The sequence below is a fragment of the Macaca mulatta genome, chromosome 13 (genome assembly GCF_049350105.2).
Source record: "Macaca mulatta isolate MMU2019108-1 chromosome 13, T2T-MMU8v2.0, whole genome shotgun sequence".
NCBI classification, from domain to species: domain Eukaryota; kingdom Metazoa; phylum Chordata; class Mammalia; order Primates; family Cercopithecidae; genus Macaca; species Macaca mulatta.
Window position 1 is genome coordinate 114,126,910 of NC_133418.1, and position 13,393 is coordinate 114,140,302.

Consider the following 13,393-nt stretch of genomic DNA (forward strand, 5'->3'; position numbering starts at 1 on the left):
ATTATATTGTACATTAAATGGGGACATTTTATAGCATGTTAATTGTATCTCAATAAAACTGTTAAAAAGGAAATGCTAATGGAATTTGGATACATTTCCACTTATTTGGTATATGCCATTTATTTTGTTTTATTTTACAAACACTTACATGGTCTTACTATGTGCCAAGTACTGCGTTCCAAACGCTTTATAAATGTGAACGTATTTCATCCTCATAACTCTGTCAAGTGGATACTATTGCTATCTCCATTTTACACAGGTACAGAGAGGTGAAGTAACTTACCTAAGGTCTTCCAGTTAAAAATGGCAGTCAGGATTTGAACCCTGCCAGTCTGGCTTCAGAGTCTGTGATCTTTATTTATTTTTCAAGAGATAGGGTCTTGCTATGTTGCCCAAGCTGGAGTGCAGAGTTAGTCACAGGCATGATCCCATTACTGATGAGCATGGGAGTTTTGACTTGCTCCATTTCTGACCTGAGTTGCTTCACTCCTCCTTAGGTAACATGGTGGTCCCTGGCTCTTGTGCGGTCACCATATTGATGCCAAACTGAGGACACCCAATGCTCGTTGTGTACTACAGCCAAGAACTCCTGAGCTCAGGTGATTCTGCTTCAGCTTCACTAGTAGCTAGGACTGTAGACCTGTGCCACCAAGCCAAGCCAGGGTCTGTGATCTAACCATTCTATTAAGCCACCTTTCCCAAGGACGTTTACAGTTTTTCTTAACTGTAACCAGTGCAGAAAATTAAAAATTCGTGGAGGATCTTAAATTTGAGGACAGAGTTTAGGAATATATCCCTACGTACATGGCTAAATGTAAATATGTAGCAATGCCTAATAGAGGCCAGGCACTGTTCTGGTACTCTGGGTAGGGGTGGATAGGGAATATAAGACAAATGATATAGGGTCCACGAAGAACTCTCAACCTAATTCAGATGCAATGTGGTGTTGGTATTTGAGAGTTTCCAAAAATGTTCTGGGTAGGAGAGCAAAACAATAACATTTGGGTTTTAGAAAGTAAGGCATAAAATAATTTAGTCATTAAATCAAAGGCGGTAAGATCAGTTGGGAAAGTGATAATCCAAAAATAGTAAGTATTTGAGTCTCAGCAGGAGGAATGAAAACAAATTACTTCAAGGAAATATTTCATAATTAGAAATATCCAGGTTTAGATACTGAAAGTGAGGGCCAGAGATAGGAATGGGTTGAAGATGACTCTACAGTCTTTTTTTTTTTTTTTTTTTTTTGAGTCGGAGTCTCACTCTGTCGCCCAGGCTGGCACAGTGGCGCGATCTCAGCTCACGGTAACCTCTGCCTCCCGGGTTCAAGCGATTCCCCCACCTCAGCCTTCAGAGTAGCTGAGATTACAGGCGCGCGCCACTAGGCCCGGCTAATTTTTGTATTTTTAGTAGAGACGGGGTTTCACCATCTTGGCCAGGCTGGTCTTGAATTCCTGACCTCAGGTGATCGGCCCGCCTCGGCCTCCCAAAGTGTCAGGATTACAGGCGTGAGCCACTGCACCCGGCCTACAGTACTTCTAACGTAACATCTCAGAAACACTGGAGGAGAGAAAAGAATACACTTCCACTCGGAATTCGCACCCTGGTCGCCTTCGCTCGCTGGGTTTGCTCGCTGAACCGCCTCGTCCCCGCCTGGAAGGATGACATCTGGGCCTGGGCAGAGACTCGAAAGCCTCCTCCTGCCGCTCGGGATGCTAACAGCAGGGAGAGCAGTGTCTAGTCTTGCCAGTAGGAGGGTCGCCGACAGCCGCGCCGGGTTGCCAGAACTTCCCTAGTTACCCTACCGGCCGCCGCTCTTCCCGCATTCACCCCCTCCCCTCTTCTGGGAACGTGCGCACGTCTTCCGGCGCCCGGAAGTGCGTCATCAGCCGGCGCCAGCGGCCGCATGCCGGCGGAGCAGGGGCATTGAGGCCCGGGGATTCCGGTGCTCGAGCACGCTGGTAGGAAAGGACCCGGGACTTGAACAGTGTTGTGCGCCGCCATGCAGGTTTCCAGCCTCAATGAAGTGAAGATTTACAGTCTCAGCTGCGGCAAGTCCCTTCCTGAGGTGAGTCACTTTCCGGCCCCCTCACGAACTCTTTGGGGTCGTCCTCCTCGTGGGACAGCCGCCCTTCTCCTGGGCCCTAGCGTCTGTTTTAGCTGGACCCTGGTCAGCCCCCGACTCGGGGAGGCCCAGAGGCGGCTGACAGTTTCCTGGGGAGGTGTCGGCATTGGGAAACGAGGACACTGCCGTCACCGCGCCAGAAGCTGGACCAAGGGATAGTCAGGGTCGGTGAACTTTGCTGGAACTTTTGTAAAGTTTTCTGTTCCAGAGAACGCATCCATTTGGGCTTCTTTGGATGTTCACAGTCCTTGCCACACACTGAGAAGGAAAACATGGACAGATCTCTCCCCCATATGGCCATCAGCTGTTTGTGGAGTCCCTTTCATTTGCCAGGTCTTAGGGATACAACGGTGAACAAGGGAGATACAGACTTCGCATCTGCAGAATTTATGGTGTGGAGGACAGTATTTTCGAGACATGCTGAACTTAACCTGATTCCTAGTCTTAAAGTTGGAAAGGGCTTGGACAAATCGGTAATTCGCTTCCAATCTTCTCGTGTTTAATAATGCAGCTGAGATTTAATAATGTGTTTAATATGCAGCTGAGATCCAGGAAGGGGAATGGTGACTTGTCCAGCATGACACACCTAGGCTATGAAACTTTTCTTTTGTTTCTTCTACGTGGTGATCAAGCCTCTGTCCAAGCACTACCTTTTGTGGAAGCTCATTTCCATTTTGAGACTCTGCACTTGTTAGAAAGTGGTTTTTCAAATATGTCACCTTATAGCATGCCACTGTTGGTCTGAGTCCTGCCCTTGGAAAACAGAATAAATATAGCCCTCCTTCCATGTGTCTGCTTCTACAAAAATCTGGAGCCAGTGCTTAGGTTTTTCCTTTCTTCCTAAAATTCTGATTTAAATATTGCCCTGTCTTCCAGTTGTTCTTCTTCACACCTCATGAGCTTTCTCATTTTGTTTATTCATTCTCCGCACCTGTTAAGAAGTTACTATGTGCAAGCAACTCTGTTTTAAGTATTGGGATATATGGTGGACATTTCAGATAAGGTTCCCTGTTGGGGAAAAGGAAAATAAACAAGTGAGCAAATAAGGCAATTTCAGGTAGTCAAAAAGTACTTTTCATGATGAATGATTAGAAGAGAGCCGTTTTGGATAAAGTGTTGAAAGTGTTTTGGATAAAACCTTCGGGGAAGGCCTCTCTACAAGAGGTGACATATGAGCAGAAACTTGAATGATGAAGAGGGGTCAGTCATGTGAAGATGGGGGAAGAGTTCAGTGCTGAGAACAGAAGGTGCCAAGGTCCCCACATGGGAATGTACTGGATATGTAGGAGGACCGGAAGAGGCACAGGTGTGATTGTAGTATGCTGAGTGAGGGGGCGAAGGCAGAGTGGATGAGGCTGGAGAGGTAGGCCTGGTAGGAAAGGTAGGAAGTTCAAGTTTTATTCTTAGTGCTGCTGGAAGTCACTGTTGTGTTTCCACGTGGGCTGCTGTGTGACAGATGACTGGCTGGGGAGGGTTCGAGTGGGGATGAATTAGGTAGTCCGGGTGAGTGACTTTGGTGACTTGGGCTTGCCTGGGAAGAAAGGAGATGCTAAGACACAGTGACTCAGGACATATTTTGTAGATAGGGCTGATGGAACTTACTAATGGATTGAATTCTTGGTAGAGGGAAGTTGAGGTGACAAAAAGGAAGGAATCAGAGAACTCTTCAGTTTTGAGTCTGAACAAGTGGGTGCATGGTGGTGCTGCTAACTGACATGGAGAAGAATCAAGAAGGAACACGTTAAAGGGTGGAGAGGAGGAACGTAGTGAGCAAAAAGAATCAAGATTTTTTTTTTTTTTTTTTTTTTTTGAGATCGCGTGCAATGGCCTGATCTTGGTTCACTGCAACCTCCCGGGTTCAAGCAGTTCTCCTGCCTCAGCCTCCCCAGTAGCTGGGACTACAGGCACACACCACCAGGCCCAGCTAATTTTTATATTTTTAGTAGAGACGGGGTTTCACTATGTTGGCCAGGATGGTCTCGATCTGACCTCGTGATCCACCCGCCTTGGCCTCCCAAAGTGCTGGGATTACAGGCATGAGTCACTGCGCCTGGCCCAAGATTTTTATTTTCAATAGTGAACATTTGAAGTTCTAATACATACCAAATGGAAATGTTGAGTAGTTAGCAGTTGCATGGATACTAGTATGGAGATTGCAGTTAAGTCACTGTCATCGTTTGGGACTAGGTGAGAGCAAATTGTGAGAGAATGAACAGAAGAGAACTGGGCTGAGGACCTGAGGCAGTCTTAACGTTTGCATCTAAGAAGAGGAGGGGAACCCAGCAAAGAAGAAGGAGTAGTAAGCACTGATGGAAGGGGAGACTCGAAAATGTGTGCTTTTGTAGAAGCAAGTGTTTCAAGGAGGAGGAATGGTCACCTGTGTCAGCTGCTAATGAGAGCTTCAGTAAGATGAAGGCAGAAAAGAGACCATTGACTTTGGCATGATGCAGCACCATTGACCTTGGTGAGGAGTTCCAGTGGAATGGTAGGGAGAGTAGCTTGAGCTGAGTGGATTTGGAACCCCCTGCTTGTCCTGGTTAATATTTTCTGGTTTGTTGTTTTTTTTGAGACGGAGTCTTGCTCTGTCACCCAGACTGGAGTGCAGTGGCGCCATCTCTGCTCACTGCAAACTCCGCCCTCTGGGTTCAAGCCATTCTCCTGCCGCAGCCTCCCGAGTAGCTGGGACTACAGGTGCCCACCACCATGCCCAGCTAATTTTTTGTATTTTTAGTAGAGACGGGGTTTCACCGTGTTAGCCAGGATGGTCTCGATCTCCTGACCTCGTGATCCTCCCACCTCGGCCTCCCAAAGTGCTGGGATTACAGGCTTGAGCCACCGCCCCTGGCCGTTTTCTGGTTATTTCTTTGAGGTGTGGTACCTAAACTACACGTGGAACCCTATTGTTGTCTGATCTGTGCAAATATTGCTTCTCTCCTTCTGGGCTTTACCTTTTTGTTAATGTAGAGAAGCCTCTACATTTACTCCCCAGGTGATCCGATGCAGCTTTAAGCACATCTGCGTATCCTTAACTATCACATTGACATTTCTAGCCCTTACCTCTACGCTGAACTGGACTTGTGTGTCCAGCTGTTTCTTGACATCCCTACTTGCATGTCTGATAGGTATCTCAAACTTAACTTGTCCAAAGTAGAACACCAGCTTTCCCCCCACATTTGCCCCTCCTCCAAACTAGTGGTCTTTGCTCTCTCAGTCAGTGGCAACTCCATCCCTCAAGCCATTGATGCCAAAAGCACTGGAGGTTTTTTGTTGTTGTTTCTTTGCTCTCATACAATCCATTAGAAAATGCTGTTGGTTCTGTCTTCAGTATAGATCCAGAATCCAGTCATCTCCATTACCGCCACTGATCAAGACACTGTCACCCTGGATTATGCAATTGCAGTTATTGCAGTTGACTTCCAAGCTGTTTCTCAGTTTCCGCCCTCTACCCCTTTATTCCACAGTCTGTTATCAGTAAGCTGGCAGAGTGATCCTCTACTCAAAACCCTCCAGTGGCTCCTGGTCTCTTGGGGGTGAAAAGCAGAGTCCTTTGAGTGGCCTATAAGGTCCTACTTGATGTTGTGCCTCCCTGCCCTCTTCTCTGAGCTCAACGGTCGCTGTTCTCCACCTTCCACTGGCCTCACAAGTCTCCTTACTGCTCGAGACCAGGCACACTCTTGCCGTAGGACCTTGGTGCTGGGGATTCCCCCTGCCTGCCTGCTTTTCTCCCAGATGTTCACCAGGCTTGCCTCCTCATGCCTTTCAGGTCATTGCTCAAGAGAATCTTAACCTTATTTAAAATTATAATTCTCCACCAACACTTCATCTCCTCTTCTTGCTTTATTTTTTCCATGGCATACATAACCGTCAGACATTTTAATTGTTTTACTTCCTTATTTGTTGGTGTTCCCTCACTTGAAAGAAAGCTTCATGAAAGGAGGGGTTTTTAGATTGATTAATTAATTAATTAATTAAATTTTTTTTTGAGACAGGGGTTTACTCATTGCCCAGGCTGGAGTGCAGTGGCACAATCATGGCTCACCTCAGCCTTGACTTCCCTTGGGCTCAACGATCCTTGCCCCTCAGCCTACTGAGTAGCTGGGACTACAGGTGCGCACCAGCATGCCCAGTTTCTTTTTTTTTTTTTGGTAGAGACAGTGATCCCACTTTAGTGCCAGGCTGGTCTCGAGCTCCTGGACTCAAGTGATACCCTTGCCTCAGTGCTGGGATTATAGGTATGAACCACTGCACCCAGCCAAGAGGGTTTTTTTTTTTTTTCCATGTTTTATTTATTACTGCTATACCTAATTACCGGCATTTAGTATACTAAATAAATATTTGTTTAATGTATTGATGAATAAAGTTAATTTTCATTTCCAGCCCCATCACACTTTTGACTTGGGGCTGTGATTTTTGTTCACACAATTTGACCTAAAAATCTCCCATTCTGGAGTTAATCAGCTTTTGTTGTATTTTTAATGCTGTTAAATTTATTTTCATTAGTTTTCCAGTGGTTAAGCCTGTTTTTTTTGAGACGGAGTCACCAGGCAGGAGTGTAGTAGCAAGATCTCAGCTCCCTGCAACCTCCGCCTCCCGTGTTCAAGTGATTCCCCTACCTCAGCCTCCCAAGTAGCTGGGATTACAGGTGCCCACCACCACGTCTGGCTAATTTTTTGTATTTTAGTAGACACAGGGTTTCACCATGTTGGCCGGGCTGGTCTCTATCAGCCTCCCAAAATGCTGGGATTATAGGCATGAGCCACTGTGCCTGGCCAAGTATCAGCTATTTGGTCAGTTACTTATCTGGTTTTATTCTTTGTAAAAAATATATTTCTATAAGAAACATTCTCCTATAAATGTTTTACTTTTTAAATTCTCACTTAAATAAATTAAGTTGTTCTGTATATTTAGTTATAACCCATAATATTTGAGGCTTTCTGTTTTCCTTTAGATTGGATTGGGTTAGTTTAGATTGGATTAGGTTAGATGGGTTAGTTTTCTCTTGTGTAAAAGGTTGTAGTTCAAAAAATTTCTTAGCTGGCTGGGCCTGGTGGCCCGTGTCAGTAGACCTAGCATTGTGGAAGGCAAGGGTAAGAGGATTGTTTGAGCCCAGGAGCTTGAGGCTTCGGTGAGCTGCAGTCACGCTGCATCACTGTACTCTAGACTGGGCAAGCATGAGACCCTGTCTCTAAAAAAGTAAAAATAAAAGAAATTATCTAATGTATGTAAGTATACACAAGAAAAAAAGCCAGGAGATATTTAATATATTAAGAGTAGAGTTAGGATTAGAGAATTTTTTTGCTTCATGTGTTATATATTCCTATAAAGTTTGAATTTTTAAATATAAGCTTGTATTGATTTTGCAAGCTGAAAAAAATTTAGCAAAATTTGTTTTAAAATAAAGTCTCTTCATTTTCTTTAAGTGGCTTTCTGATAGGAAGAAGAGAGCACTACAGAAGAAAGATGTAGGTGAGTATTGTTTTTTCCCGCTTCAGCTGCATTAGTGATCCGTGTTCTAATGCTTTTACTCATTTGCTGATATCATATACAAGTGAGGATTTATAAGAATGCAGTAACATATAGTGGAAAATGAATGCTGTTGTCTCTTTCCTTTTTTTTTTTTTTCCTTTGACATGGGGTCTCGCTGTGTTGCCCAGACTGGTTTCTAACTCCTGGGCTTGAGCAGTCCTGAACCTTGGCCTCCCAAAGTTTTGGGATTACAGACATGAGCCTCTGCACCCAGCCCTTCTCCTTCTTCTTCTTCTTTTTTTTTTTGAGACAGAGTTTCAGTCTTGTTCCCTGGGCTGGAGTGCAATGGTGCGACCTTGGCTCACTGCGACCTCCACCTCCCAGATTCAAGTAATTCTCCTGCCTCAGCCTGCTGAGCAGCTGGGATTACAAGCCACCATGCCTGGCTAATTTTTTTTCTATTTTTAGTAGAGATGGGGTTTCTCCATGTTGGTCAGGCTGGTCTCGAACTCCCCACCTCAGGTGATCCTCCCGCCTTGGCCTCCCAAAGTGCTGGGATTATAGGCATGAGCCACCACGCCTGGCTGCCTTTCTCCTTCTTAAGAAACTTTTTACTGTGGTTGGTATGTTCCTGGTGGGTATGGGATTTTGATTTTACCTTATTAACTAATGAGTTAGCCTGTTACTGTTTCATGGGTAACAACGGTAAGACGCAAGACTCCTGGGTTAGAGATGCATATTTTATTACTCACAGCACAGTAAATAGCATGAACATCAGCATATTTGTGCCAGTTCCCCTCTTGAGTCTCCTGGAGACACTTAGCACAGTCCAGATGGATGCCTGGCACACAGTGGATTTGTGTTGTGGCTGAGCAACACAGCTTGGGAAGTCCACTGCTTTTCTAGCAAGCAGTAAGCAAAGCTGTGCTTTGTCTAGAAGGGACGTGTCTGTCAAGGTTCTCAGCAGCGTAAACAACCCTGAGAAATGGCTCAGGTTAGAGTGACTGGGGCCTTGCAATCTCGCCATACCCAGTAAGCATGCAGGTCCAAGGGGGACTGCCTCTCCTATTGCTTTGCTCTCTGGTGTATCAAAATCTTATCCTGTGAATTAAATCCATTTATCAGTGTTTGAGATACAGAGACAATGAGCATTTTTTGAAGAAAGGAATTTTACATGTAGGATGTATGAACCTGAACATTAAAAGATGATTGTAGAAGATGATTTCTTTTAAATTTACGGCAGCAAGAAATTGTAAGAAAAATTCTAACTTAAATAATTTCGGTAAACAAGTTTTCATTATGTTTTCTTCATTATAGCTTGTCACATATGAAAGAAAATTTATTTTCCCATATTTTTGTTTAACTTATTCTTTAAAGACCTAAGGTATCAAAGGGATTTCCTCTTGTCTGCAGATAATTGGTGCCAACAGAGGCATAAGTCAGCTTGGTAGTAGTTTCTTATATAAACTTAAGAGTTTGGGCCAGGCATGGTGGCTTACGCCTCTGATCCCAGCACCTTAGGAGGCCCAGGCGGGCAGATCACGAGGTCAGGAGTTCAAGACCAGCCTGGCCAACATAGTGAAACCCCATCTCTACTAAAAATACAAAAATTAGCCAGGCATGGTGGCACGTGCCTGTAGCCCCAGCTACTCAGGAGGCTGAGGCAGGAGAATCGCTTGAACCTGGGAGGTGAATTTTGCAGTGAGCCAAGATTGTGCCACTGCACTCCAACTTGGGCAACAGAGTAAGACTTTGTCTCAAAAAAAAAAAAAAAAAAAAAGAGTTTGGAGGCTTAAACCTGTCATTTAGGAGAAAAAAAAAATTATAAGATTTTTTTCTTTGCCGTGATTGAGTAATAATAGTGGTTTAGGGGCCTGGTGCAGTGGCTCACTCCTGCAGTCCCAGAACTTTGGGAGGCTGAAGTGGGAGGATTGCTTGAGCCTAGAAGTTCAAGACCAGCCTGGGCAATGTGGCAAAACCCCATCTCTACAAAAATACAAAAATACCTGCGTGCAGTGGCATACGCCTATAGTCCTAGCTCTTTGGGGGGCTGAGGTGTGAGGATCGCTTGAGCCCAGGAGGTTGAGGCTGCAGTGAGCCATAATCGTGCTACTGCACTACAGCCTGGGTGACAGAGTGAGACCCTGTCTCAAAAAGTGGTTTAATGTTTATGGTCTTCCTCCTATAACACTGAATGTTTGATACACTGTTGTGGAAATTTTTTTTTTTCAATTAATGGTGATAGTTTTTTTCCTCTTGAAAAGTGAAAATGAAATACTTAGCTTAGAAAAACAATATATGAGCTAAGGAAAAAAACCTTTGCTGTTTAATGGTTGGGCTGGAAGGCCAACCATTTCCCAAGGCTGGGAAGCATTTGGGATGAATTTTACCTGTTTATGGTTGTGGTGACTGCTTGGCACACATTTGTCTTATGTTAGAGAATAAGCACATGTTAGCTAAACTAAGTTGTTTTTTTCTCTCCTTTTAGATGTCCGTAGGAGAATTGAACTTATTCAGGATTTTGAAATGCCTACTGTATGTACCACTATTAAGGTGTCAAAAGACGGACAGTACATTTTAGCAACTGGTAAGCATCTTTTTGGTTATGATTTCCATGCGTTTTATACCAGGAAATGCTGTGATGGGAAAGATTTTTGTTGTTGTTGTTGTTTTTAACCATAATATTTTATTATAAAAAACTTAAAACGCACAGAAATATTGAAAAAATTATAAACACCTACTTAACTACTACCTAAATTCCGCAGTAAATAGTTTACTCTGCAGTATTTGATTTATCCCATGCATCTGTCTCTTTGTTCATACATCAGTCCATCTTGTTTCTTTGATGCATATCAGTGTAAGTTGAAGATACCAGTGTACTTCACCCCAAAACACCTTAGCATGTATATCATTAGCTGGAGTTCAATATTTATCAATATTTACTTATGGCTTTTTTCAAGATAAATTTATATTGGTGAAATGCACAGATCCTAAGTTTACCATTTGATTAGTTTTGACAAACGCACATGCTTGTGTAACTCAAAGCTCTGTCAAGACACAGAACGTTTTTTCCTGCAGAAAATGTCTCCCACTCGTGCAGAGACAACTGTTGCTGAGTTTTTTCAGTATAGACAAGTTTAGTCTGTTTTAGAACTTAATATAAATGTAGTCATACACTGTATATTCTTTCTCTGTGAGACTTATTTCATGTAGGATTTTGTATTTGAGATTCATACATGTTGTTGTATGTGTCAATAGCTTCTTTTTTTAATTACCAAAAAATATTGTTAGATGACTAAACCACAGTTTATTTACTCATTCTCCATGTAATGAGCACCTGGGCTATTTTCATTCAGTTTTTTGGCTATTACTAATAAAGCACTCTGAACAATTGCATAGAAGTCTGTTTTGTGGGTATATGCTTTCATGTCTTTGGTAAATACCTAGGAGTGGAATTTTTGGGTCCTGGGTAGGTGTATGTTTAGTAATCTGGGAAACTTCCAAGTCTTTCCCCAAAGTGATCGTATCATTTGTACTCCTACTAACAATGAATGAGAGGTTCAGGAAAGGTCACTTATAACATGGGTTTCTGTATAATGTACTAATTTTTAAAAATATCCCTAAGATTTTACATTAACAGTATTTATCATTATCAAAAAATCATGAAATATAGAGAACTTTTACTGTGTTGGAGTGTTGAACAGTGTCACCCAACCTTTAGTGGTTGTGATTTTGGTGCATTAGTCCTGTATATTGTCCAAACATTTTTTGCTGGTATCAGTATTCCTTTTCCAACCACTTTCTTTTTGGTAACACCTTTTATACCCACACAGGCCAGTCTCTTTTGCTTTGTGTTAATGATTATCTCAGTACTAACTAACACTATCTACATCTCTTAGCCTTCAGTTTTATGTTCAGAAACTGGTAAAAAGAATTGAGGAAATCTAAGATATATGGACACCCTTATTGAAGACTAGAAGAAACTTAAATTTTCTTCATTGTATAGATCCAGAGATATTAAGTGACTTGTCTAAGCTCACAGATCTAGTACTTAAGAAAGCTAGGATACAGATTTGTTAAATGACACTTTCTTTTATGAAATCATCCTCTGTTTCTATGCAAAATTGGTGGCTTTTCTTCTTCTTCTTTTTTTTTTTTTTTGTTTTAAACAGAGTCTCACTCTGTCACCCATTCTGGAGCACAGTGGCATGGTTTTGGCTGACTGCAGCCACTGCCTCCCGGGTTCAAGTGATTCTCCTGCGTCAGTCTCCTGAATAGCTGGGACTACAGGTGTGCACCACCACACCTAGATAATATTTGTATTTTTTTAGTAGATATAGGGTTTTACCATGTTGGCCAGGCTGGTCTGGAACTCCTTGCCTCAAGTGATCCACACGACTGGGCCTCCCAAAGTGCTGGGATTATAGGTGTGAGCCACTGGGCCTGGCCTAATGACTATCCTTCTTATTCAGAACTTCTCAGTTTTATTTTATCTTAAAAATATTTCATAAATAATATGTGGGCTGAGCAGGGTGGCTCACGCCTGTAGTCCCAGCACTTTGGGAGGCTGAAGCAGGCAGATCACATGAGGCCAGGAGTTCGAGACCAGCCCGCCCAACATGGTGAAATCCTGTCTCTGTTAAAAATAAATTAGCTGGGCGTGGTGGCGTGCACCTGTAATCCCAGCTACTTGGAGGCTGAGGCATGAGAATTGCTTGAACCCAGGTGGCAGAGGTGAGCCAGGATCGTGCCATTGCACTCTACCCTGGGCAACAGAGTGAGACTCTGTCTCAAAAAAAAAGAAAAGGAAGAAAATGTGAAATATGGTAGTGAGACTGAGGAACTGAATTTCATTTTTTTTTTAGAGACAGGGTTTCACTCGTAACCTTGAACTTTTGGGCTCAAGCCATCCTCCTTCCTCAGCTTCCTAAGTGGCTAGAACTATAGGTGCTCACCACTATGGCCATTAATTAAATTTTTTTTTTTTTTTTTTTTTTTTTGAGACGGAGTTTCGCTCTTGTTGCCCAGGTTGGAATGCAATGGCGCGATCTTGGCTCACCGCAACCTCTGCCTCCCTGGTTCAAGCAATTCTCCTGCCTCAGCCTCCCAAGTAGCTGGGATTACAGGCATATGCCACCACGCCTGGCTAAGTTTTATATTTTTAGTAGAGATTCGGTTTCTTCATGTGCGTCAGGCTGGTTTTGAACTCCCGACCTCAGATGATCTGCCCACCTCGGCTTCCCAAAGTGTTGGGATTACAGGTGTGAGCCACCGTGCCAGGCCAAAAAAAAAATTTCTTTTAGTAGAGATGGGGTATTTTGCCCACATTGGTCTCAAACTCCTGGACTCAAGCGGTTGTCCACCTGTCTCTCAAAGTGCTGGGATTATAGGCATGAGCCACAGCACCCAGCTGGAATCTTAAATTTAATTTGATTTTAATTATTTTAAATTTAGATAGCTATGCATTGCTAGTGGCTGCCATATTGGACAGCACAATTGTAAAGTCCAGAGTCCTTCTGGTTTGACTTTCCTCGAGGCCTTTTTCTGGTACTGGTAGGGGAAATGGAGTTGGAGTGTCACTTGCTTCTCCATTTAGTTTGGTAGAGGTTTTTCTTTCAATGTCGGTATCTGTCCGTACTTCTTTCTCAGATTCCCTTTGGTGTTCTAGGCCGTGTGGCTAAAAACAAGTTGAATGAGATTGGCCCTGAAGACCCTTCATTCTGGTTGGGGAAATAGATTATCTAAGGGAATGAACCCAGGGGATGTGCTAAGTATTGTTTTGTTATGGAAGTGACCGGCCTCTTA

General features: G+C 43.3%; 1 protein-coding gene across 4 annotated transcripts in view; it reads left to right on the plus strand.

The window, feature by feature from the left end:
• The first annotated feature begins 1,870 nt into the window (after window positions 1–1,870).
• The window catches only part of NOL10 (nucleolar protein 10), a 114,142-nt gene continuing 102,619 nt past the window's right edge, over window positions 1,871–13,393 (plus strand). For 2 of the 4 annotated variants that reach the window (XM_015111709.3, XM_028831974.2), the window contains exons 1-3: window positions 1,871–2,065; window positions 7,543–7,588; window positions 10,077–10,175. In XM_015111709.3, coding sequence (XP_014967195.2) covers window positions 2,000–2,065; window positions 7,543–7,588; window positions 10,077–10,175 — 211 coding nt within the window. In that variant the 5' untranslated portion in view covers window positions 1,871–1,999. The remainder of the gene's footprint in view (window positions 2,066–7,542; window positions 7,589–10,076; window positions 10,176–13,393) is intronic. The other 2 variants (XM_015111710.3, XM_077960145.1) reach the window with 1 other exon arrangement.